This window comes from Hemiscyllium ocellatum, chromosome 30, assembly GCF_020745735.1.
Source record: "Hemiscyllium ocellatum isolate sHemOce1 chromosome 30, sHemOce1.pat.X.cur, whole genome shotgun sequence".
NCBI classification, from domain to species: Eukaryota; Metazoa; Chordata; class Chondrichthyes; order Orectolobiformes; family Hemiscylliidae; genus Hemiscyllium; species Hemiscyllium ocellatum.
Genome location: NC_083430.1, coordinates 45,797,423 through 45,823,781, shown reverse-complemented (window position 1 = coordinate 45,823,781; position 26,359 = coordinate 45,797,423). Strand labels below are relative to the sequence as shown.

Below are 26,359 nucleotides of genomic sequence, written 5' to 3'. Positions count from 1 at the left end.
ATTCACCGATTTGTGTATCATTTTAAAATGCTGCACCTGCAGTATAGGAAGTACTGTCATAATGGGTAATCATTTATTATATGGCCATTTGTAGCTAAACAAACATTTCTGTTTAACTAATCAAACACTTGACTTTAATCCACCAGACTTTAATTCATAAGTGCTCATTCAATGTACAGAAGCCCCAAATTTTTTATTAACTTTGATCAAATCACTTAAAAAATAAAAGATTGAGCTGAGAAGAATAAAGTTGTATTTGGTCCCAAACTAAAAGTTCAAGTTTGGACGAGCAAAATTGAGTTGGGTTAAAGAAACCTTTTTAAACATTAGGATTTTATGATTTGCTGTAAATCTTATTGTTGAGTTTTGTTTTTTAAAAAAACAAGATAAGTAATGATTTGGGATCAGGCATATAATTTTCTAGCCTCAGGATTACATTTGGTGTTCATCCAGATAGGACAAAGCATAATGGATTTAATTTTTTTAAACAAAACTGAGTAGCTGAGTAAAAACAAAACAAATCATTTTTAAAGTTATTTGGTAGCAAAAATGAAATGTGTTATTCAGAATTCCAAATTGATGCATCACTTACCCTGATCTCCAGAGGGAATTTTGCAACTCCTCTGTTGTGAAAATTCAAAATTTAAACTACATTCTGTTTCATTTTTAAATTAATATTTAATAAGAAAGAAAATTTCATGAATTTTAAATTACTTAAACCACAAATTTTGAAATTATTCTCACCAAAAATACTTAAATTGTTAACATGTACCCATTCTCTCCAGCTAAACGTAAGTTTCCAAAAACCTCTGTTGAATTACCACTGGACGAGGATCTTGAGCCCAGATGTATTGAAGCACCCAGAGAGCAGCCAGGTACCAGTTTGTTGGCTTAAAGCTCTGCGGTGTTCCTGTTTCTTCACACTTTCCTTTTTGCAAGCTCCTTTTGAATTGTTGCACTGACCACTTGAATACTTTTTATTCTGTTTTTGATTTGCTAAGCATGATGATTTAAGATCTGAGCTCTCGTATAGAGCCAGATTTGGTGTTAAGAATACTTTGTGTAATCTAGAAAAATAGGTTAAAAGTAATTTGTGTGGTCTGGTGTAATTGTAACTAGCAAACTAGCCAAGAAAATGAAACTCATCTTTTTAAAAGAACTAGATTTCTTGGACTTGAATACTTTTTTGCAGTGACTAAGAAAAGCTTTTGGCAGCAAAATGATGAACGATTTGGACTTGTATGTAAAATTTGGACAAATGGAAGCTTGGGTTTAAAACCAAAAGATTTGATTAGAAAGCTGCCAATGATATTTTTTGTGCATCCCATTAAAACCCTAAAGATTGTAAAGTTTTGACCAGTTTGGTATTTTATAAGTTGCTAGCCTAGTTTATTAAATTTAGACAGACTTTTTGACATGTTATACCTGTAGTTCATTACAAAAACAGTTGGAATTTAAACATTCTTTGTTTGTGGTGTTCTTGATTTCTAAATTATAAAAGGAAACTTTGACCCAAGTTTGATACTTTCTCATTAGAAAACGTTGTTTGAAAAATTGTTGCAAATGTTTTGATGGGATGGGGACATAAAATTTTCTAAATTTAAATCTGCATAATCCAAAAAGTACTAGATTAATTTCCTTGAGTCTGACATGGTCATCAAGCATCTGATGGACCAAGAAAACAAGTCAAATAATATTCAAGTGTTTTAAATTCAGGATATTTTTATGAACACACTCCAAAGGAATTATTCCTGAATGCAAAATCTTGACGTTTATACCTGATACTGCAATTTTATCAAGATTCGTTGTTTGTTTTGACAAAAACCGATTGAATAAAGCTGTAAATTTGGTAACCTGATACATAGGATGTGGACCTAGAGAACCTTGTTCAATTTTTGCCTTTTATCAAGGAGAGATGTCGTTGCATTGGAGGCAGTTCAGAGGAAGTTCAGTGGATTGAAACCTGGGGTGAATACATTATTTTATGAGAAACTTTTGAGCAGCTTGCTACATACATTATAGTTTGGAAGAGTGAGACATTATTAAAACAGAAGATTCTGAGGTGGGACTGACAGAACAAATGCTGAGAAGCTGTCCTCGTGTGGGTCTAGAAAAATGAGGCACGGTTTCAGAACAAAATATCTTGTGTTTAAAATGGATTTGAGGATTTATTATTATTTATTTATTATTATTAAGTTTATTGAGTTAAGTTCATTATTCTTTGAAATACTCAAATTTGCGTGAGATGCCTTTAAGTTCTGGAGAAGAGTTAGAGTGCGAGGAACAGACAGGAAAGTACAATTGAAGCCATGATCACATCAGTCATGATTTTATTGAATGGCAGATCAGGATTAGGAAATTAAATGCCTTGCATGTGATCCTATTTCTTATACTCATATGTACATATTAACTTATTATAAAAATGAATGAACTAGTGACTAAGAAGGTATATCATAACATTTAAGTTATTTTTATTGTTGATCTTAATTTTCACTAAATAATGGTACTTTATAATCTGATATCATATGTTTTTACGCAATTTCTTTTACGCAAGTGTTTAACACTGTTTTTTTCAAAATTCATCAACTGTAGTTATTAACAATCATACATAAACAGCCATTTTGAATGAATATTTTACTCATTTTTGGGTGAAGGACAAAGTTTTGTAAGGTCACAGAATTGCATGAGTTCCAAATATGATTGTGCAATGAGTTATTTTGGAGTAGTTCTGAATTTTTATGATGTTTTATAAGAAATACCAAATGTGTTTTATGATGATCAGGACTTGAATTTGCTAGTAATATTGTTAGTTGTAATTTCCTCAAACTTTATTCTTTACTCTCTCTTCCTATCAGTCCCAAATTTCTTCCAACCAAGTTTAAATTTTTAATTGTTTGAAAAACTTTAACCTAATTTTTTAATCAACATGTTCAGAGATGTTATTATACATATCTGGAGCAGGTGGCACTTGAACTGGTCTCCTAGTCTTGGGGGAAGTACACCACCACTGCACCACAAGAGGGCCTGCTAATAAAATAGAATTTTTAAAATTTTTAATCTGTTTTTTTTTAATCAGTCTGTTCAAAGATGTTAATACTTCTAACCAGGTTTAATTTTAACATTTTCTATAATTCAACCTATTTTTCGAAGCAACTTGTTCAAAGATGTTATAGTACGCCTTTTGGAACATGTGGGACTTAAACCTGAGCTTCCTGATCCAGGGGTAGGGACATTACCACTGTGCCACCAGAGGATCCCTTTTTCTTGTGAACTGTCAATGGCCCAGTTTTAAAAACTAATCTAATCCGTTTTTCTCTTCAGCTTATTCAGAGATGTTATTACACACCTGTCTAGTGGGCCTGGGCCTCCCAGTCAAGGGATAAGGACATTACCACTGTGCCACAAGCGGGCCCTCTCGCCAAATACAAATTTTAAAATTTTTATTAACTTCTCTAATCAACCTGTTCAGGAATGTTGTTACACACCTATAACCAAGCTTAATTTTTAGTTTTTTTAATATAACCCATTTTTCTAATCAACCTGTCCAGAGGTGTTATTACCTGCCCCTGGAACAGCTGGTACTTGCAGCCAGGCCTCCCAGTTCATAGATATCTCTTATGCCACAAAAGGACCCCTCTTAACATAGTTTAGCATTGTGTAAATTTAACTTAGTTTCCTAATCAACCTATTCAGCGATGTTATTAAACACCTCTGGAGCAGGTGGGACTTGAACACAGGCCTACTTGTTTAAGAATATGGATGCTACTACTGCACCGAAGAGGGCCCAACCTAGTGTAAATGTTTGGATTGTCCATTCATATCACCTGGTGCAGGACTCGCTTGACAGTGTGCTAATTGATTATTTCCAGTGAGATAGAGGGTTGGCTGAATGACAGAAGGCAGAGAGTAGGGATAAAGGCATCTTTTTCAGAATGGCGGTGAGTCAGTAGCGGAATCCCACAGGGGCCTGTGTTGGGACCACAACTATTCACATACATTAACGATACAGACGAAAGAACTAATAGCATGGTTGGGAAGTTTGCAGATGATATAAAGAAGAACAGTTAGTGTCGAGGAAGTAGTGAGACTATAGATGGACATGGATATGTTAGCAGAATGGGCAAAGAAGTGGCAGATAAAATTCAATGTGGGAAAGTGTCAGGTTATGTACTCTGTATCATTGAGTATAGAATCTTCTTGGCAAGACAACATTGTTATTTTTACTTACTGAGCAAACAGGGAAACTCAATTTGCAATGGTTTTGGTCATCATTGTGTTATTGAAAGAAGCAGTTACCTGTACAGATATCAGCGGTGATGTCACTTCAACTGCATAAGTATTGAGTACGCCCCCTACAACTGTTGTCATAAAAAATGCAACTGTAATGTAAAAGAAGATATTTTTGTATTTGTGAGTCAAGCTATTATAGGTTAAATACATCCTTGTAAAAGAGTTCAGTGAACTACTTTTCTTTGTTGCCTGTTTTAGTGTTTTATTGTATCTTTTTGGCACATTTATTTCTTCACCTTGCATGACCACTACTTTACCTGACAAGCATTTTCTTGAGAAGTTAACTTTTCAGTAAAATAAAAAATAAAACCTGAATTATTTTAATTGAATGAAAAATTTAAAAAGTTTCTTCACCCAGAGGATGGTGACCCTGTGGAATTCAATATCACAAATGTGTTTGAGGCCAAAACATTGTGCTTTTAAGACTGATGTAGATATAGCTCTTGTGGCTATAGGAATCAAGGGATTTTGGAGGACAGTGGAATAAAGGTGTTGATAGTCAACTAAAGACATATTGAATGTTGGAGCAAGCTTGAGAGGTCAAATGGCCTTTTCCTACTGCTATCTTTAATATTTTTATATTAAGCCCCTATCACTTAAAATACAATCACATTAGGTGGTATGGATAGTTGATATTTCTGTAGAGATCAAGAAATCCAGGAAAATTTCAATCCAAACGTCTACTCCTGAGCTATTTTTCTTTTAACATTTTGAATTAAACAGTGTATATATATCTAGGAAACAACAACTTGTATTAGTATACTACCTTTTAACATTACAGAAAAATCCCATGGGAGTTTCCCAGGAGCATTTTTGGGCAAAGTGTGACACTGAGCCACATAATACAGAAAAATGGACAGAAGTGTGATCAAAGGAGTAGATTTGAAAAAGCATTTTTAGAGGTAGAAAAAGAGGTTAAAAGGTGGAGTTCTAAAGCTTAGGATCAAGGCAGCTAAAGGTACAGCCATCAAACAGTTAAATCAGGAATGCATTAGGGGCTAGAATTATAGAAGTGCACATATATTGGCGGACTGTTAGGCAACGGGAATTTACTGCTGAAAATAATCATTTTTTAAAATTTGCTCACGTGATGTATTTTGCTATGCACTGGTTTTAAAGAAGTAATGAAAGGAAGTACATCAATCACTGTACATTCCAGTGGTGTAATATTGTTTCACTTTGTATTTGTTATGCATGTGGACCAAAATCAGACTAAATTGGAATTCTAGAATTTTGTTCACGTCAGCCAGTGGAGTAACTTCCTATTTTGTTTGGAAATGCAGATGTTCTTCAGTTCTGGTTACTTTACACCTTCATTTAGATCACGCTTTTATCTTCTGATAAAATCCATCATTTGTAAAATTAACTGATAATAAGATGAAAGTGTGTCAGCAATTTTTAAGAACTAATCATATAAATAAAACAAAGAACATCAAATGCTGGAGACCTTAAACAAAAACAGAAATTGCTGGGGAAAATCTGCAGATAGAATCACATAGAATCCCTCCAGTGTAGAAGCAGGTGATTCGGCCCATTGAGCACACTGACCCTCCAAAGAGTGTGCTATTCAGACGCACCCCTTTATCCTATTCTGTAACTCTGTATTTCCCATGGTTAACCCACCTAACCTGCACACCCTGGACACTGGCAATTTAGCATGGCCAATCCACCTAACCTGCACATCTTTGGACTGTGGGAGGAAACCAGACAACCCAGAGGAAACCCACGCACACACTGGGAAAATGCGATTCTTTATCAGAGAAACTAGACTTAAAACATTAATGCTGCTTTCTCCCCACAAATGCTGTCGGATCTGCTGAGTTTCACCAACGATTTCTGTTTTTCTTTGAGAACTGATTACTTTGAAAGCTGCATATGGAAAATGTTTAGATGAGCAACACATTTTGTGAATAAAGAAGCTTGTTTATATCCAGCTGGTATTCGCATTCTTGAAGATATTGGTCGCAGACCTAAAATCTCTTGCATATTATTGGCTAGTTTTGGATTTTCCCTACACTAAAAAGAAATAAAACCCACAAATGTTGTTGTGGTTCTGTTCGCCGAGCTGAAAGTTTTGTTGCAAACGTTTCGTCCCCTGGCTAGGCAACATCATCAGTGCTCTGGAGCCTCCTGCGAAGCGCTTCTTTGATGTTTCTTCCGGTATTTATAGTGGTCTGTCCTTGCCGCTTCCGGGTGTCAGTTTCAGCTGTCCGCTGTAGTGGTTGGTATATTGGGTCCAGGTCAATGTGTAAATACCGGAAGAAACATCAAAGAAGCGCTTCGCAGGAGGCTCCAGAGCACTGATGATGTCGCCTAGCCCGGGGACGAAACGTTTGCAACAAAAACTTCCAGCTCGGCGAACAGAACCACAACAACAAGCACCCGAGCTACAAATCTTCGCACAAACCTTGAACCCACAAATGTGTTTAACTATTGCTTGTATAATAGCATTGATGGACATTGATACGTTTGTTTATAGCTGCAGTTACTGGGACTCCAGACAGAAGCCCAAGGGCAGTTACTACTTCTGCACCAACCATATCTCAAAGTCATTCAGTGGAAGCTAGTAGCCCACCCACAGCTGAGACGACTGGAGTGACTGAATCGAAAGCAGTTAAGGAGGAGGTGCAATTGGAGGTAAAACAAGGAGAGGGTCTCATTGAGAAGAGATCAGAACCAGTCCAAGAGGTTAAGGTATTTTCTTTGAGTTGAATTTTCTGCTTGTTTTTAAACATAATTTTAAATATGACATAAAGGGCATGGTGAATAATGTTGTAGTTATTGATGTTCAGATCCAGTCCTATTCATTTGTCATCTTTTTTAAATAATGAGCTTTTACTGAATTGTTGATTTTATATTACAACAAATGGAGTACTGTCTTAGAGGCTGGTAAAGAAAAGGGGTTGGCAAACTTATTTGGGGTTTAAATAATCCTCCTTCAGATAACAATGAACATATTCTCCAAAGACAATTGGTTCAGTGACAATATTATTGTAGAATAATAACAGTGCATATTTGTATTACCTGAAGCTCCATTCCATTCCTGCAGCAACTATAAAATTTAAATGGCACCTATCCTTTTGACTTCAATCTAGGCTGTTGCTGTCAATTTTGTTATCAAACACTTCATTAAGATTGATGCTGCAAAATGAAATTTGAAATAATTGCTAGAAGCAGGATGAAGATTAGTTTGATTTCACTTAAATAACTTGGTGCAAGAACAGTGCAACAGATGATGCACAGGAGGGTCTCTTTTCTTAAAATGCTCATGCTGCTTCTTTCTAAATTTTTTGTCCATTAAAAGACCTAAACTTGAATTGGTACAAAATTCTTGCTGCAGTGACTGCAGAAATTAAAGGTGAAAAGACCTAGAGTGGAAAATGGTTTTTGTATGTGCACATAGAGTATGGGCAAATGTATTGCCTTTTACTGCAGTTTCATAATATGAGGATTTACAAAGTCCAAGTTACAGCTTGGATTGTAAAATCATCTTCCCATTCATATTGATGTCTGAATTTCAAAAAGAATTGGGGGAAAAACCCACTGAAAATTAGTTTTAAAAAATACTTTCAAAATATAATGTTTGAAAATGTAAGATAATATGCTTCTGCCTTGTTTTCAGAAGCCTTTACAAATTAATCTGTAAATTGTACTCTTGACATTATTAGTTATCATAAATAATATTAATTATAATTTATTTTTACTAACAACACAGCAGGTCATCACACAGCAGATTGAAATCACATCATTTCCTGCCACAGCAAATGAAAAATCACAGGTTTGTCGCCATAAGTTGGAATAAAAATTGTTCAAATGTATGTGGTTGAAATATGAACATGGATTACTAAACTTCATCTTTTTTTGCAACGCCTAAACAGCAAAAGCCTGACGGAGAGGAAGAGGTTGTCCGAATGCGCAAGGTTAGCATTTTCTCATATTTTAATTAGATGAGTATTTGGGAATTTTGTCTTTTGTGACCCAGCATCAATTTATTTGTTTCACCTGATAATGTCCCCTCATCAGATGGTGAATTGCTCATTCTGCTTTTTCTTTTGGTGATCAAATCTGGGTGTGTTCTTGTGGTTCCATGATCATCCTGTCTAGATTCTGCTGCGCTAATGAAACTTTTTTTTGACACTTTTTATTTGCTACTTTGCAATGCCACAAGAACAACATTTTAATTTTTGTGCTTTTCTTTTTTCCCTTCTTTCATTTTGCAGAAGAGATCAAAGAAAGTTGAGGGTGAAAACATTTATGTCAGGCATAGCAATTTAATGTTGGAGGTTTGTATGAACGGAAAGCTTGTTATTCATCAAGTTGTCTTTAGTCCAGAGTTCTGCATTTATTATTTGGCTGCATTCACACGATGTTGCATGTGCTGCATGTAACCAAAAAACAAGCACTTTTGCATTTTTGTTTTTTTTTAAGTGCTGTCTCTTTATAAGCAAGCTACGGCATGTTTTGTGTTTATTTTTCTTTCAAGCTGCTTGAAAGTATGGTTGGGAAGATGGTCATATGAGATGATCCATTATGGAGGTCCACAGTGAGTGCCAAGAGGATATTAGACTATAAATTGATTTTGCCTTTATTATTTTATGACCAGTGTAAAGGTGTTCTACTGATGTGTGTGCACAGCAGTGAAATTCTGTGAATATAAAAGCCAAATGCACTCTTCAAAATATGGTGATTCTTGAAAGACAGTGGCACTTTATGGCTTAAAAAGACAGTGTTCCCTTTGATTTCCTTGCAATACTGAAACACAGTTTTACCTTTTGATGTATCATGCTTGTCCCCTTTGACAACATAATGGGTTAACATATATTTTCTTAATTGTACTTAAATTCAATGGGTCAACAAAAGAATGATCACTTTTTGAGTTTGACATCTATATCCCTTGAGCACTTTTTGATATTATTGTACTTTTGTCCTACCCAAGAGATTGAAGGTTCAAAACAAATTCAGAAAGTTACAGAGAGGTCCAGCTCCCAAAATAAGACTTTTATATCATATCATATCATAGGCTGCTAGTATGAATGTGGTAGATGTGTATCAACACTGATTGAGTTTGCACTTGCAAGCAGATTTATAGAATAAGAACTCCAACTTGAGTAAAGTCAAGGGGCCAAAAATTAAGTGAAGAAAATTGAAAATGTGTGATGATGTTCCTTAAAGGATTTATTGTGAAGAACATGTCAAAAGAACTGAATAATATAGTTAATATGGAATAGAAACAAAATGAGATAATAAGAAAGTGTACAAGTGGAAGGAAAGCATCATCAGGTAGCAAATCAGTTACGTGTTCCTTAAATTAAGGTAATTACACATTAACAGTACTGAATTGTTTTCTACCCATTTTTAGGTCTGTTATCCTGAATCTGCTGATTGATGCTTCATGTTTCCTTGGACATTTCTCTGGGAAATGTACATTATCTTAAAAAATGAGACTGGCTACTGAACTGTGGAAATAATTGCAGTTTAGTCCAGTCCATTCCTCATCCAATATTCACATGGACCTTTTCCAAGAGAGATCACTAATTAATGATGAGGAGATGAGGACCTTATCATTCAGACTATTTCAACCTCTTTCTTGTTTGAAATCTGCTAAGGCAGTGAAAACTGGTGTTGAGCCAGGGATCCTCTGGGGTTATTATAATATTGTACTCTGCTTTTCCTAATTAGCTTTCTGGGGACCACTCCTTTCTTATAGACTCTTCGAATTTATTGGTAGTATTGATTTTTTTTTTAAACTCCTGATGTGCAGTAGATGATCGTTTGAGACAGAGACCAGCATCTTTCCAACAGATTAAACTTTCTATATTGCTCAGTTCTTCAGTACCAGCATAGAATGAAAATTAAAATTCTGGTTCTTGTACTTAATATTGCTCTTCCCCTTTTACTTAGATTAATTTTTAATTGTGGACATATTGTGTATGTTGATAATGTTTTCAGATCAGGCTTTAACATAAAATATCAACTTCTCATTGCCCTAATAACTCTGGGAATGTTACAAAAGAGAAAGTAAATAATAGTCACAAGTCTGCAAAAATTAAAATTCACATGGTACTGATGGTAAATATTTGGGCATGTCAAACTCAAACTTTATGTTCATTCTTCTTCACTGTCTCTTTATGTTGCAAGGTACTGCTTTACCACCTTCCTAGCCATAAGCTTATAAAGAGAATGGGAAGATTTTGTGTTGCTTCTGGTCTTGTGTGTGTTCCATTTCATCTTTGCTCAAACATCGTGGCAAATTAACGGTGCAGCTCACTGGAAGAAAATTAGAATTTGTAGTGATACCGAAAATGAACACTCCACACAATTTAGAAGTTTTGTTTCTTTCTGGTTTCCGTATTGGTTGATTTTCAGAGTATTCACTACTGAGCAGTTCACTAGAAGACTTTGATGTTTTTACAGAGGTATATCCTAAAATGGTCAGTCAAATCTATTTTCATTTTGCTTTCATTGAAAAGAGGGGAGGTATTAAAATTCCTTAAGTGATTAGTAAGCAATGACCCCGACTGGAAAGTGTGAGCATTGACTGGGAGTATTAAGCTCAGTTGAGATACCAAACACTGACAAAATTCCTATCAGCATTCATTGGAACTCCTACAGGATTAATAACCTCTGGAACAGGGTTCTGGAGGGCTGCCAGTACCCATGGAATTATAATAACAATAAAAGCAAAATAGTGTGGATACTGGAAATTGAAACAAACACAAAATGCTGGAGAAATTCAGCAGATCTGGCAGCATAAGTTAAGAGGGACTCTTCTGAAGAGTCATATTGGACTCAAAATGCTAACTCAGTTTCTCTCCACCCATTGAATTATACTCCATAATAAAGAAACAGTTTTGGATGGAAGGGAAAGCATAATTTAAAAAGAAATGCTTTTCTTTGTTCTTTATTGTAACTTAATATAAGCAATGGCAGTACAAGTCTAACTTGGGGAGGAGGGAGGTTAATTATTGGATAGAAAGAAAACCCATTTTAGAAATAAAAAAATTTATTGTTTATGCTAAATTAATTTTTATCAAAATAATGAATTACCTAAGTAATCTATTTTAAAGTGATCTATTTTAAAAGGGTGAGGTTTTCTATTTCATTAGGCTCAATATTTCTGAAATTTAAAATCTTCCTCTCCTTTTTGCATATTTGTTTGTAATAGGATCTAGACAAAACCCAAGATGAGATCATGAAACATCATGCTAGTATTAGCGAACTAAAGCGCAGCTTTATGGAGTCTGTACCTGAACCACGCCCTAGTGAATGGGATAAACGGCTGTCAGCACACTCACCTTTTAGAACATTGAACATCAACGGGCAAGTTCAGTCTGGCGCAGAAGGAGTAAGTTTGATTATTTTTGTCTCTGCTGAAAACGTTGTTGTTCTGATAGCTATTTAGCGAAGAATGATCTTTAATGAGCTGTTTGAAATAATGGTGTTGATACAAGCAAGCAATTTCTTCTGGTGGAAGAATCCAGACCTAGAGGGCTTAACCTTAAAATAAAGTTATTACAGTAAGCAGAGAAATCAAAGAACATGTTTTACTTCAAGGTTCAAGGGTAGTGAAATTGTGGAATTCTACTTTTCACAAGGCTGTTGATGTTGGGAGTCAATTGAGATCAACATGTTTATTAGGTAAGAGTGTCATTGAATATGGGTCTTGGAGTGCAGGGGTAGTGTCCCTACCTCTGTCCAGAAAGTCTGGGTTCAAGTCCCACCTGCTCCAAAGGTGTGTGATAGCCTGTCTGAACAGGTTGATTAGAAATATCTTCAATTTGATGAGGATTAAAGATTGGTAAATGCAGTCGAGGTGCAGATTAAATGACCAAACAGACTTGAGAGGTTAAATTGCCAATTCTGTCCCTATTGACGGGCACACTATCGACAGAGGTTTAGAAGGAATTGGGCTGAATTTCCCTCAGTTCTGAAGCTAAGCACGAAGTAGAATTAACCTGGAACGATGTTTGTAGGAGCAATAGAGAATAATCAATAGTTGCAGGAGTAGACCTTTCAGCCCTTCAAGCCAGCGCCTCCATTCATTATGATCATAGCTGAGCATCCACAATCAGTACTCTGTTCCTGCCTTATTCCCATAACGCTTGATTCCACTATCTTTAAGAGCTCTATTCATCTCTTTCTTGAAAGTATCCTGAGACTTGGCCTCCACTGCCTTTTGGGGCAGAGCATTCCATCTATCCAGCACACTCTGGGTGAAGACGTTTCTCCTTAACTCTGTTCTAAATGGCCTACCCCTTATTTTTAAATTGTGTCCCCTGGTTCTGGACTCACCCATCAGCAGAAACATGCTTCCTGCCTCCAGAGTGCCCAATCCTTTAATAATCTTATACATCTCAAACAGATCCCCTTCATCCATCTAAACTCAAGTGTATACAAGCCCAATCTTTCAACAATTCCCACCATTGACTGGGAATTGAACTCGTGAACCTACACTGCACTCCCTCAATAGCCAGAATGTCCTTCCTCAAATTTGGAGACCAACATTGCACACAGTACTCCAGGTGCAGTCTCACCAGGGCCTGTACAGCTGCAGAAGGACCTCTTTGCTCCTATACTCAATTCCTCTGGTTATGAACGCATGCCATTTGCATTCTTCACTGCCTGCTGTACCTGTATGCTTGCTTTCATTAACTGATGTAGAAGAACATATAGATCTCATTGTACTTCCCCTTTACCTAACTTGACACCATTTAGATAGTAATCTGCTTTCCTGTTCTTGCCTCCAAAGTGGATAACCATAAATTTATCCACATTAAATTGGACCTGCCAGGCATCCATCCACTCTCCTAGCCTGTTGAAGTCACCCTGTATTCATAACATCCTCCTCACATTTCACTCTGCCACCCAGCTTGGTGTCATCAGCAAATTTGCTAATATTACTTCTAATGCCTTTATCTATATCGTTAATGTACATTGTAAACAGCTGCGGTCCCAGCACCAAACTTTGTGGTACCCCACTGGTCACCACCTGCCATTCCTAAAGGGACCCATTTATCACTACTCTTAGCTTCCGGTCAGCCAACTAATTTTCAATCCAAGTCAGTATTTTGCCCCCAATACCATGTGTCCTAATTTTGCTCACTAATCTCCAATGTGGGACTTTATCAAAAGCTTTCTGAAAGTCCAGGTACACTACGTCCATCTTCATAGTTACATCCTCAAAAAATTCCAGAAGATTAGTCAAGCACGATTTCCCCTTCATAAATCCATACTGGCTCTGAGTTATCATGTTACTGCTATCCAAATGAGTCATAATTTCATCTTTTATAATTGACTCCAGCATCTTTCTCACTACTGACGCCAAGCTAACCGGTCTATAATTCCTTGTTTTCTCTCTCCCTCCTTTCTTGAAAAGTGGGACAACATTAGCCACCCTCCAATCTGCAGGAACTGATCATGAATCTATAGAACATTGAAAAATGGTTACCAATGCATCCACAATTTCTAGAGCCACCTCCTTAAGTGCCCTAGGATGCAGACCATCAGGTCCCAGGGACTTATCAGCCTTCAGACCTAACAGTCTGTCCAACACCATTTCCTGCCTAATATAAATTCCCTTCAGTTCATCCATTACCTTAGGTCCTTCAGCCACTATTACATCTGGGAGATTTTGTTGTGTCTTCTCCAGTGAAGACAGATCCAAAGTATCTATTTAACTGTTCTGCCATTTCCTGTTCCCCATAATAAATTCTCCCGTTTCTGTCTTCAAGGGCCCAATTTTAGTCTTAATCATTTTTTTTTCTTTTCACATACCTAAAAAGCTTTTACTATCCTCCTTTATATTTTTGGCTAGTTTGCCTTGGTACCTCTTTTTTTTTTTTCTCCACTTATTGCCTTTTTAGTTATCCTCTGTTGCTCTTTAAAAGTTTCCCAGTCCTCCGGCTTCCGGCTCATCTTTACTAATGTTATACTTCTTTTTTATCTTTATACAGTCCTTAACTTCCCTTGTCAGCCATGGCTGCCCCTGCTTCCCCTTAGGATCTTTCTTCCTCTTTGGAATGAACTGACCCTGCACCTTCTGCATTAAATCCGGAAATACCTGCCATTGTTGTTTCACTGCCATCCCTGCTAGGGTATTGAACCGTTGAACTTTGGCCAGCTCCTCCCTCTTAGCTCCATAGTTCCCTTTGTTTAACCGCAGTACTGACACTTCCAATTCTCCCTTCTCCCTCTCAAATTGCAAATTAAAACTTATCATATGATGGTCACTACCTCCCTAATGGCTCCATTACTATAAGGTCCCTGATCAATACCAGATCCAGAATTGCCGTCTCTCTGGTAGGCTCCAGTACAAGCTGTTCTAAGAATCCATCTCTGATCACTTGCCTAATTTTATAGCTGCTTATAAACGTTCTTGTTTAAATGACTCTCATTCAAACGACATTATGTTACATTAGGCTCACGATAGTAGCTGGTTTCATTCCTGGACCTGTTAATATATTAATGATTAAAGTTCATGTTTCCATATGTATGTTAGTAATTCATTTCCTTTGATTGAATTTTCTTTGATGGATTTTTTTCTTTCCAAGTTATTTTAACCTAAAGACTTTAACTAAGTGAAATTCCAAATTACGTTTTTATAAACCACTTAAATAATCTGAAAGATTTTATTCTAGCATATGAGCCTTTATGCAGAAGGACAAAGAATGTTAATATCTGTACAGAATGCTTTGGAATAAGTTTTATTATTTTCATCAATGTGAATACTCGTTTTTATACTACGTATTTCAGATTTCAATTCTTGACAGGTACACTTGTAAGTTTAAAAACTCATACTTTTTAATTGCTATTCTTTCCACTTTATTGAGAACTAATGAGGTATTGTATCCTTTGCTCACAAAAAAAGGTTATTACCCTTGAATAAGAAATACAATTACTTATTAAAAATAAGTAATTTTTAAAAATTACTTTAGCAAACCCCTCCTATGTAATCCTGAAAAAAAACCAAAATTCTGCTTTTTGGCATAGGAGCTCTTCGTGGACCGCAGGGCATTGGGGTTTCATGGCATACTGAATAAATTACATGTGCTTTAGCAAGTATTCAAAAAATGAAATTAATATTATTACTATTTGCCTGGAAATATATAACCTGAGTGTTGCTGATACACAATATCAGCATGATGTTGGAGTTCTTCATTTTGCACTCATGAAGACAGAATAACAAAAATACATCATCCCAAAGGGAATAATAATTTATACTGTATGAAAGTGGGGGCTGATTGATTAGCAAATAAATTCTGATTGGTAGAGGCATTGTCATCAAGAATGTTCCAGGGAAGTTAGCTGCCAAACTTCAGTTCAAATTCACACCAGGAAAGTTGACTCTGCTCAAAGCATTGCTGTGGGGAAAACAACAAGGAATGACTTCTTCAGTGAAAAGATGCAATGTGTGATTGGCAGTGCCTTGTGCTTGAATATGCATGAATTCTCGAACCTGTAAGTGAGCCACAGTTGTGAACTCAATTGCTAATCTTAATTGCCAGTGTAATTCTTAGCATAATTGTAATTATTTGTCAAGTGTTGTCCAATTGTGGAATCACATCTATTGTTGAACACTATGTTGCGGTTCGCCAGCAAAGGCAGTTGAATACAGTTAATATTCTGCCTTTGTAAACAGCCAAAGGGACATGAAGTTTAGTACTATCCACCAGGCTCTGGGACATAAGCCCATATTTAGCAACACAGCTACATTGATAATCATATCATGTAATTCATTTGTGTGGTAATTAGTGCATTGTGGTTGCACCATGAAGTTTGTCACCATCCTTCGCCTATTCCACAATAACATGGAAGTCGTGGTAATGACAAATGGCTTCACTACCGACCTATTCCTTGTTGGGACCAGTGTCAAACAGGGCTGTGTCATTGCCCCAGCACTGTTCTCAATTTACCTTGGTGCAATGCTTCACCTTTACATCAACAAGCTCCCTGCTGAAGTAAAGCTACCTTACAGAACCTGTGGGAAATTATTCGACCTCTGCTGCCTTCAAACCAAACTCAAAGCCACCCCAATCGGTGTCATCAAGCTGCAGATCACAGTGACGCTTGTGTATGTGCAGACTTCAAGGACATACTCCTGACCATCATTACATCTTTACAGAGGCATATGAGAACATGGGTCTCACCCTGAACATCCACGAGATGAAGGTACTCCACAAACCTGGTCTGGGATTATGGCACAACCCCAATTATCAAAAACCACAGGGAGGCCTCAAGAGAACATTGGCCACATCCAGTGTCCCTGTCATTACAGACAAACAGCCATTGATGAAGAGATCCAGTGTCGCCTCCAGTGTGCTAGTGCAGCCTTTGGCCACCGTCGGGAAAGTGTTCGAGAGCAACAGTATCAGATCTGACACCAAGCTTATGGTTTACAGAGCTGTGGTGGTTCCCGCCCTCCTGTTTGGCTCTGAGATGTGGACTACCTACAGCAGACATCTCAAAGCACTGGAACAGTGCCGTCAATACTGTCTGCGCAAGTTCCTGCGAATTCGCTGGGAAGAAAAGTGCACCAACACCAGTGTCCTTGACCAGGCTTCTATCCCCAGCATTGAGGCACTGACCACTCTTGATTTGGCTATGATGGGCTAGGCACATCGTCCAAGTGACCAAAACAAGGCTCCCCTAGTAGGTGCTGTACACCCAGCTCTGAAATGACAGCGAACGTCAGATGGGCAGTGGAATTCCTTCAGTCATACTGAAGACCTCACTGGTGAAGTGTGACATTCCCACAGACACCTGGGAATCACTGACCCAAAACCATCCAAAGTGGAGGAAGAGTATCCAGGAAGGGACCGAGCACCTCAAGACTTGCCATCAAGAAAAATTGGAAGCCAAGCGAAAGGAGCATGCTGCCACACAATGCCCCATCCACCCATTCCCACGACCATCACCAGCCCCAAATATAAAAGAGCCTGTGGTAGCAGTATCAGACTGTACAGCCACCTACGGACTCTCCCTGAGAATGGAAGAGAGTCATCTTCATCTGCAAGGGACCGCCAATGATGATATAGCAGACCTGACAATTGCAGACTTAGACCCATTCATAAGATGGCATAATATATAGTGAACAGTGATCTTATCAGGATAGTCATTATCTTGCAGGATCACTTTAATATGCCCTGTTTTGGCATCAAGCCTGCATTGTGAATAAATGATTCTGGCCCTGTTTGCAAGGTTGCCAATGAGTCAGTCTTATTGTGCATGAAACATTTTGGAATCACAATGCATATCTTGAACAGTGCACTAGGAGAGATCCCATTGCAGATTTCTAAACTTGCACATTGAGGAAAGGAAGCTTGTTTGACTGCTTCATTTCCAAGGTGAATTTGAGCAAATGACAGCGTGTGTTAAAATGTATATTGAAATTGTATTCTGTCCTGATGAGTGCAAGATGAAAAGCTTCAACAGCATGTCCTTTTCTTGAGCAGTGAGCAGCAATTTAAAATTATCATGGATTTTAAAAAAAAGTCCTTTTGAGGACATGTCTTTGAAGAATGCAATATTCCATTTAGTATGTTGCTTTCCCATGCCTTATATGGTGTCCAAAGCACTCTTCAAGCTTTTGGCTTCAGTCTAATTTTACTTTGCTCCCTAGAGAGAAAATTATTTGAATATAGTGCAGCAAGTTTGGTCTTTTGAAATCCGTGCCAGTAATTATAGACAGGTTATTTTTCTCCTCTGCTTTATGTCTTTAAAACTTATCAAACGTACGCCAAACCCTCATTTTACAATCTAAGTTCAGCATATTTTTTTTTAATCTGGGTACAAGTCTGGCACTTTCTAATATGACAACTTTATCCAAATTCTAAGTGTTCAGGGGAGTGGACTTGATGTTATGGTTGGGATGGAAACAAGTCCAAAGGGATTTAGAATCTTTGGAATAAGTAAGTGTAGAGCTGGGAAATGACATGATTAACAACCTAGAGAAGAAAGATAAATGTAAATTGTGGGTTGAGTGTAAGATTTTTGAGAGGAGGTAATGAGAGGAGTTTAAAAGGTCAGGGGAAAATGTCTGATGAAGGAAAACTACTGATAATGTGACTGAGCATTGGACCAAAGAGAAGAAGGTATATGGCCAGATTTGGGTTGAAAGTGGGTGTTAGGATGAGTTTGAGAGCTGGAGGTACATAATTGAGAAATTGCCTAATGATGGACAACTTAAATATCGCTAAAAGAAGGCAAAAATTCAAAGCTTCTCATCTTGAACTCATCAAAACTAGTACACAAAACAGACATGTAAAAAGGGACACCACTGTATACATCATGAGAAGAGGGTGCCATGTTTGCCTGCAGATACAGCCAGAACTGTTAACTGTCAATCTTAATTCTCCAACGAGGCAAATGGATTCAGATTGACCAGGGTGGTGTCAAGGGATTCAGCAGACACTGGCTGTTTCTATCACCCTATCTTTTTAATGAAAAAGGTGAAATGTATGCACAACTTTCTTTTGCCTTTATCAGACAGGGGCCTGTGTACTTGTAGCTTCTAGCATATTAATATTTCTTAAAAAGTATTGGAAATGGAGACAAAAGGAACTCTGATCCAGAGCATCAGCTATCACATGAATACAAATAGGCAGGTAAAGAAGTGGCCTTGTGGTTTAATGGCACTTACGTACAGTTCTCAGGATGACAGCAGACCGTGATTTGCCATGTTCAGGAAAAAGCCAATAATTGCTTGTAATAAGAATGGAATTTAACTTGAGCAATATTCCCAAGACATCATATAAAGCACATAGAACTTGGCTTAACTTTGTAAACTGTTGAGAATTTGTCTAATACATGTAAGAAAGGTGCTGAGAGTTTCAGAAGAAAAATTCCATTCTTGATTCAGATTGAGGTTTATCACAGGTCGCCAAAATTTGAACTGAGACTGGAGCCAGGGTCAGCCATTTTAACATTAATTTGTAGAAATTTGTTCCCACAAGATATGCTTAACTCTTTGGATTGTTTTGCAGTCATTAATCATGTCATGTGCTGGAGACTGAATAAGCCAAACAGAATTTGTCTTGATCAGCACATATTGTCATTCTACCCATTCAATTTTATATGTACCAACATTCAGATCTTCTCTCTCAGATTGAATTTTTGTGTAAATAAACATGCAATGCAAATATAAAATAATGTGACATCCATTAGAAGTTCTTGCCTTTTTAATTTGATTCAAAGAAAAAGTAACCAAAACTTCCAATACCAGTTGATGTGTTTCACGAGATGTAAGCTGTGATGCAGTAGTCACATAATATTTTGACATTTAAAGGAAAGTTAAAATGAAAGTGCCGTGTCTATGTTGAATTCAATGACTTCCAGTCATTATCCATATGTTACATAATGGAGATGTTTTAATGTATTAGGAAGTCTGCATACTTAAGTAATCCATAGCTGTGTTGCCATTGAGTGCTTACAAGAAAAATGTACTTTAAATCTCTAAAATTACTAACTTTATGTATGTACAGGCCATGGTGGTTTCAGGCCTACGCCCTGAAAAGAAGCTTGGTGGGCCAGAGGTAATGTTACAGTTGTGCTGTGATTGCTAATATTTTATTTGCTCAAGCAGATCTCATCAGTGCTGAATTGTATTTTAGTTGCTCAACAACAGACATTAGTTTTTCTACTCTTACAATTCCCAAAACTAACAGGGAAGATTTCCACTGCTGCGGCTTAAGAATGCCTACTAAACAGTGCATGGCTGGTTAAAGGTTGCATGAAGAAATGGCCATATGCTTTCAAAAAAAAACTACCAAAGTGCAAGTGAACCCTGTTTTGTTACAATATTTTCACATTTTATTCTTTTTTTTCCTTTCCTCCTTGTTCCCATCACCCTTGCTGTCATTCCTTTTTAAATTCTGAAGTTTAAAGATAAAAATCCACATAGGAAAATTCCTCAAGCCCAAATCTTCACTACATTTTTTTAATTCCTTCTTCTGCCACATTGTTCCCTTCTTTATGCATACCATTTTTATTTCCAACTTAGTTTTCCATCTTGCATTGTTCATCTCTTTTTCTCTTGGTCTTCTGTCATGAAAGCAGACAAAGAAAATGCCTCTGTTAGTACAGGAAGAAGATAAGATAAAAGGAAAACAGGAAACAACAGGGACTGTATTTACACAAGAAAACAAAGAAGAAAATTCCCAAAGAGTTTCCATTCAGATTCCTGATGACAAGCCTAAAACTAAGCCTTGTCACCTTTATTCTGTTGCACTTCAGCGCCCTCGCATTCCTTTTGTAATGTCATTCCTTCTAGTGTTTGTTCTGACAATTTGGTGGCTTATCTTTGTATGATCACAAATAGGTTTTCATTTGAATCTATAATCTAAACCATGTTAGGCCTTGTTCTTTTTTTGAGCTATATTTTTAAATTCTATATTGTACTGATAAATTCCTTTTTTTAAAAAGATGAAAATCCCTGTCTAATTTATATTCCCTACTTATTACACTTAAAACTGTGTGTTCTCTGTGTTATTTAATTCTACTATGTTGTGTACAATGCAATCCTTGGAATGATTTTCCTCTTCATTTGTAAACCCTGTATTTGAGCTGTAGCATGCTGTGTTCTTTGTATTAATAACAGTTCTAAACTCTTGCCAAAACTGCTTCATAAATCCTACTGTAGACCTCTTGGCTTAAAGGGTGTTTATCTAATTGCTGTCTCCAAAAGGTTTAAAAAATAGAGACTGCACTTTCTGAATTTATGTCAAACTTAGAATACTTAAGGGAGCTATCCTTCTCATCACTGGTGTCACAAATCCCTTTTCAATCTGTGTAAGTTGTGTGTATTTCGTCCTTCTGGTTTTTACATGGGTAGTTTACTTTTATATACTATATATATTTACTTTAAAATGGTGCTATGCTATAAATAATCGAACTTCAAGTTTTATTTAATACTTAGAGAAAGATCATTTTGTTCAGCTTTAAATGAGAAGGGCAGGTGAACAGTCAAATACTCTAATAATCCTATGTACGTTTATTGCTCTGACTGCATTTAATCAAATGTCTACCAAACAAAACCTTTATATTGCTGCTTTAGAATGCTAATAATCCTTAAATTATATATTGGTATATTACTGTATCAGTATTATATTACACTGATAGTTCCTGTTGATGGTACAGTTTACACAGAAAAAGTGAGATGTCAAAGTATTTACTGTAGTGAAAAGGATATTTTTGAACTGTTTTGCAGGTTGTTCCCATTATAATTGTAGGTAGATGTATCCACAGAGACAAGAATATTTATTTTGTTTCAGGAGCATTATTTTTTACTTTTTGAATATGGAGTTATTCTAAATATAGAATGTCATTTTGTTTATGAATGATTGTGCTTTTTTTTCTGGCCAAATGCACAAAAATGTAACTTTTACCTTGGATTCTGCTTCAAAGGTACACCAGGCATACCTAAAAATGAAATGTCAACCTGGGTGAAGTGACTGAAAAGGACTACTTGCATACCAAAAAGCATGAATAGCAAGTGATAGAGCGAAGTGAGCCCACAAAAAAAAGATTAGATCTCAGATCTCAGTTCTGCAGTCTTGCCACATCCAATCAAGAATGGTTGTGAACAAGTAAACAACTTAATAGAGGAGGAAGCTCTAAAAATATCCCTATCCTCAGTGGTGGAAAGGTCCATCACAAGAGTGCAAAAGATAAGGCAGACGCATTCACAGTAATCTTTAGCCAGAAGCACCAAATTGATGATCCATCTCAACCTCCTCCAGTAGTCCCGAACATTACAGATACCAGGCTTTAGCCAGTTCGATGCCCTCTATGTGATATTAAGAAATGGTTGGAGACAATGGACACTGCGAAGGCCCTGAAAACATTCTGGCAATCATTCTGAAGGCTTATGCTCCGGAATTGCCATTCCCCTTGCCAAACTCTTCCAGTACAGTTAAAGCACTGGCATCTACCCAACGATGTGGAGACTTGCTCAGGTTTATTCTCAAACATCAGTAAAGTGATGGAAGGTGTCATTTGTAGTGCTATCAAGCAGCACCTGCTCAGTGACACCCAGTTTAGGTTCTACCAGAACCACTCAGTTTCTAATCCTCATTACAACCTTGGTCCAAACATGGATAAAGGAATTGAATTCAAGAGGTGAGGTGTAAGTGACAGCCCTTACGTCAAGGCTGCATTTGACGGAGTAGCACCAAGGAGCCCTAGCAAAATTGGAATCAGTGGGTTTGGGGCAAACTCTCTCCTGGTTGGAGTCAAACACAAATAACCTTCCAGAAATGTTAGAGCACAGAGGGTCAAGCATGAAAGAGGAACTGTAGGGGTAATCCTTATTAGTTAGGAAATGATATTGGGGCAATTAATGGGATTAAAAGCTAGTAAGTCCTCAGAACCTGATGCTCTGATTCCGAGAATACTTGAGGAAGTGGCCCTAGAAATAGTGGGCACCATGGTGATCATTTTCCGGCATTCTATAGACTCTGGAAGAATTCCAGTGGTATGGAGAGTAGCTAATGTAACCCCACTTTTTAAAAACGATGGAAGAGAAAACACTGGGAATTATAGGCCAGTTAGCCTGATGTTGGTGGTGGGGAAAATGCTGGAATAATTGAGGATGTAATAACTGAGCATTTGGTAAGCAGTGACAGGATCGGTCCATGTCAGCATGGATTCACTTAAGGGAAATCATGCTTTACAAATCTTCTGGAATTTTTTTGAGGATGTGACCAGTAGACAGGGGTGCATCAGCAGATGTTGTGTATCTGGACTTTCAAAAGGCTTTTGACAAAGTCCCATTTAAAAGACTATATAATAAACAAAATTAAAGTTCATGGTATTGGAGGCATTGTATTGATATGGATAGAGAACCGGTTGGCAGACCGGAAGTAGAGTTGGAATAAACAGGTCCTTTTCAGACTGGCAGGTAGCGATGAATGGGTAATACTGGGTCCCCAGCTGGTTCACGATATAATTAACGATTTGCACAAAGGAATTGAATGCAATATCTCCAAATTTGTAAACAACACTAAGCTGGACGGCAGTGTGTGGTGTGAGGATGCTAAGAGGTTGCATGGTAACTTGGATAGACTGGCTGAGTGGGCAAATACTTGGCAAGTGCAATATAATGTGGATAAATGTAGGTTATGCGCTTCAGTGGCAGGAAAACAAAATCTGAATCTGAATGGTGGCATTTTAGGAAAGGACGAGGTGCATTGAGATCTGGGTGTCATGGTGGAACAGTCACTGAAGGTTGGATGCATTTGCAGCAGGTGGTGAGGAAAGCTAATGGCATGTTGGCCTTCATACTAAGCAGATTTGAGTAGGGATGTCTTCCTGCAGTTGTACAGGGTCTTGGTGAGGCCACACCTTGAGTATTGTGCACAATTTTCGTCTCCTAGTCTGAGGAAGGACATTTTGCTGATGAGGGAGTCCAGCAAATGTTCACCAGACTGATTCCCAGGTTGGTAGGACTGACATATGAAGAAAGACTAGATTAACTGGGCTTGTACTCACTGGAATTTAGAAGAATGAGGGGGAATCTCAAAGAAACATATAAAATTCTGATGGGTCTGCCTGTACAAGCTAGATGAGAGAAGAACGTTCCTGACGTTGGGGGAATCTGAACTAGTGGTAACAATCTAAGAATAAGGGATAAGCTATTCAGGATTGAGATAAGGAAGAATTTTTTTTATATAATATTTCCGAGAAGACCCTTGGGTTTTACCACATCAAATAGGTGTAACTGCAAATTGCTTAGTGACTGAGAGGGTTGCTTGACTGATCGTAATTAGATGGGGTGGTTGATTGCTGAGTATTTGAGGGAAGAGGGTGAAAGATGGATAATGGTTGTGTGTAGGATGCATGATATTGTAGGTGTGCAGCCTTCATTTTCCAGAATATTTCTACTTGGTTATATTCATGATGGTGAATTAGAAGTTTACATCTGATAAATAGATTTCCTTTTGTTCATCTCTGTGATATAACAAAGAGCAAAAGAACTGTCAATTTAGGGCCCTCAGTAAGAATTTAAATTCAATCAAGATCTCTTCTGCAAACCAAAATAAATAATAAGCTTCAAACATATAATGCTGTTAATTGAATATGACTACTATTGTAAATTATGTCCCTCCTTTACTAAACTGTATTGCATGTACTTTTTGCATGGTCCCCAAGAAAATGCTGGATTAATTTTATTAACACACTTGTTATTGAAAGATGTCGATTTAAACAAGCCATTTTTAGCCTAACTCGGCCTTTATTTTTATTCCCTCACAGAATGTGACCCTAACTTGCTATACCAGCAGTTATTGCCCTAATTTCCCTTCTAAAGATAGCAATGAGCTGCCATCTTGAAATGCCATGCTCCATTTGGTGTTGGCATGTCCACAGTGCCATTAGGAAAGGGGTTTCAGTGACCCAGTGATAATGACAAAGACTGTGTTATAGTTCCAAATCAAGATGGTGTGTGGCTTGCAGATAGTGGTGTTCCCATTGCATCCACTGCTCTTGTCCTTCTTGGTTGCAGTGAGACATTAAAGTTTTCATTTGCTGTGCTGACCTGGAAGAAATTGAGTGGCTTGGGGGCAAGGTGGGATGTCAATGTAAATTCACTTACATTCTGCCTGTAGTACATTGTCATCCCTTGCCATTCAGAGCCATTTGCTGCATCATCACCACCTATTCAGAAGTCAGTTGGAACATTTGCAATTGAAATTCCGATTGCATTCTACAGTTACAAAAAATATACAATTCACACCAGATCTGGCCAGAAGGGATGATTTGCTTTGCATTGTTTCTAGAGATGGTGTGATCACTGCATTGTGTTTTGAGTGGCGAGTGACTGGAGGGTTGTCTTGTGGGCATTACTAACTGTGATGTAAAGAATTTGTATAAAGGAAGGACTGTTTCCTTTGTTGAGAGAGCTTCCCTGGACATGCTTTGCAAGCATGACGAAGAGTGTTCAGGGTTTCTCCAAAGCTTGAACTGTGCTTAATACATTTTGCTTGTTCACAGAAGTTGGCATGTTGCAGTTGCAACTACTGTGTAAGAATCTCAGAAAAAAGAACTTAACAGATGAAGTCAGATTTGGAAGATGCTGTTGAGGGAGCCTTAGTCAGTTGCTGCAGTGGATTTTGTAAATGGTATGCACTGCTGCCAGTGTGCATCGTTGGTAGAGGGAGGGAATTCTTAAAATGGTGAATTAGGTGCCAGTTAAGCAGGATATCTTGTCTTGGATGACGTTGAGTTTCTTGTGTTGTTGGGGCTGTAGTCATCCAGACAGATGGACAGCATTCAAACATATGTCTGACTTGTGCTTTGTGGATGGTGGATAGGTGTTAGGGAATTAGGAAGTAAGCAGAATTCCTAGCTTCTGACCTGTACATGTAGTCATTATTTAATATGGCTGGTCCTGTTCAGTTCTTAGTGATAACCCCCATGATGTTGACAGTGTTGATGTTGACCCAGAGTACATTTTGCTCAAAATCAAGTATGAACCTTAAAGGAACATGCTGTAAACTGGACGCAGTTATATAGGGTGCTCTGGAATGTGTGCTTTTTATTTCTAGTCATGAATTTTCTATGTTTAAAATCTGATTGAAGATTTGTAGCTCGGGTATCCGTTGTTGTGGTTCTGCTTGCCGAGCTGGAAGTTTTTGCTGCAAACGTTTCGTTCCCTGGCTAGGGAACATCATCAGTGCTGTTGGAGCCTCGTGTGAAGCGCTGCTTTGATGTTTCTTCCGGTATTTGTATTGGTTTGTTCTTGCCGCTTCCGGGTGTCAGTTTCAGCTGAAACTGACACCCGGAAGCGGCAAGAACAAACCAATACAAATACCGGAAGAAACATCAAAGCAGCGCTTCACACGAGGCTCCAACAGCACTGATGATGTTCCCTAGCCAGGGAACGAAACGTTTGCAGCAAAAACTTCCAGCTCGGCGAGCAGAACCACAACAATTTTCTGTGTTCAAAATGATGTAGGCATTTCTCCTTTAGAGAGGAATAGACCAGAACATGAGTAGAGTGCAAGATGTAGAACACATAAAGGCTTATTCATGTTTCTCATTCATTCATGAGACATCGGCATCACTGGCTGGGTTA

General features: G+C 37.6%; 1 protein-coding gene across 9 annotated transcripts in view; it reads left to right on the top strand.

Annotated features, from left to right (window-relative positions):
- The window catches only part of epb41a (erythrocyte membrane protein band 4.1a), a 159,426-nt gene that overhangs the window by 110,552 nt on the left and 22,515 nt on the right, over positions 1-26,359 (top strand). For 4 of the 9 annotated variants that reach the window (XM_060847140.1, XM_060847134.1, XM_060847139.1 and 1 more), the window contains exons 12-18: positions 786-875; positions 6,770-6,984; positions 8,006-8,068; positions 8,169-8,210; positions 8,511-8,573; positions 11,456-11,635; positions 19,770-19,820. In XM_060847140.1, the coding sequence (XP_060703123.1) occupies positions 786-875; positions 6,770-6,984; positions 8,006-8,068; positions 8,169-8,210; positions 8,511-8,573; positions 11,456-11,635; positions 19,770-19,820 (704 nt within the window). The remainder of the gene's footprint in view (positions 1-785; positions 876-6,769; positions 6,985-8,005; positions 8,069-8,168; positions 8,211-8,510; positions 8,574-11,455; positions 11,636-19,769; positions 19,821-26,359) is intronic. The other 5 variants (XM_060847141.1, XM_060847136.1, XM_060847135.1 and 2 more) reach the window with 4 other exon arrangements.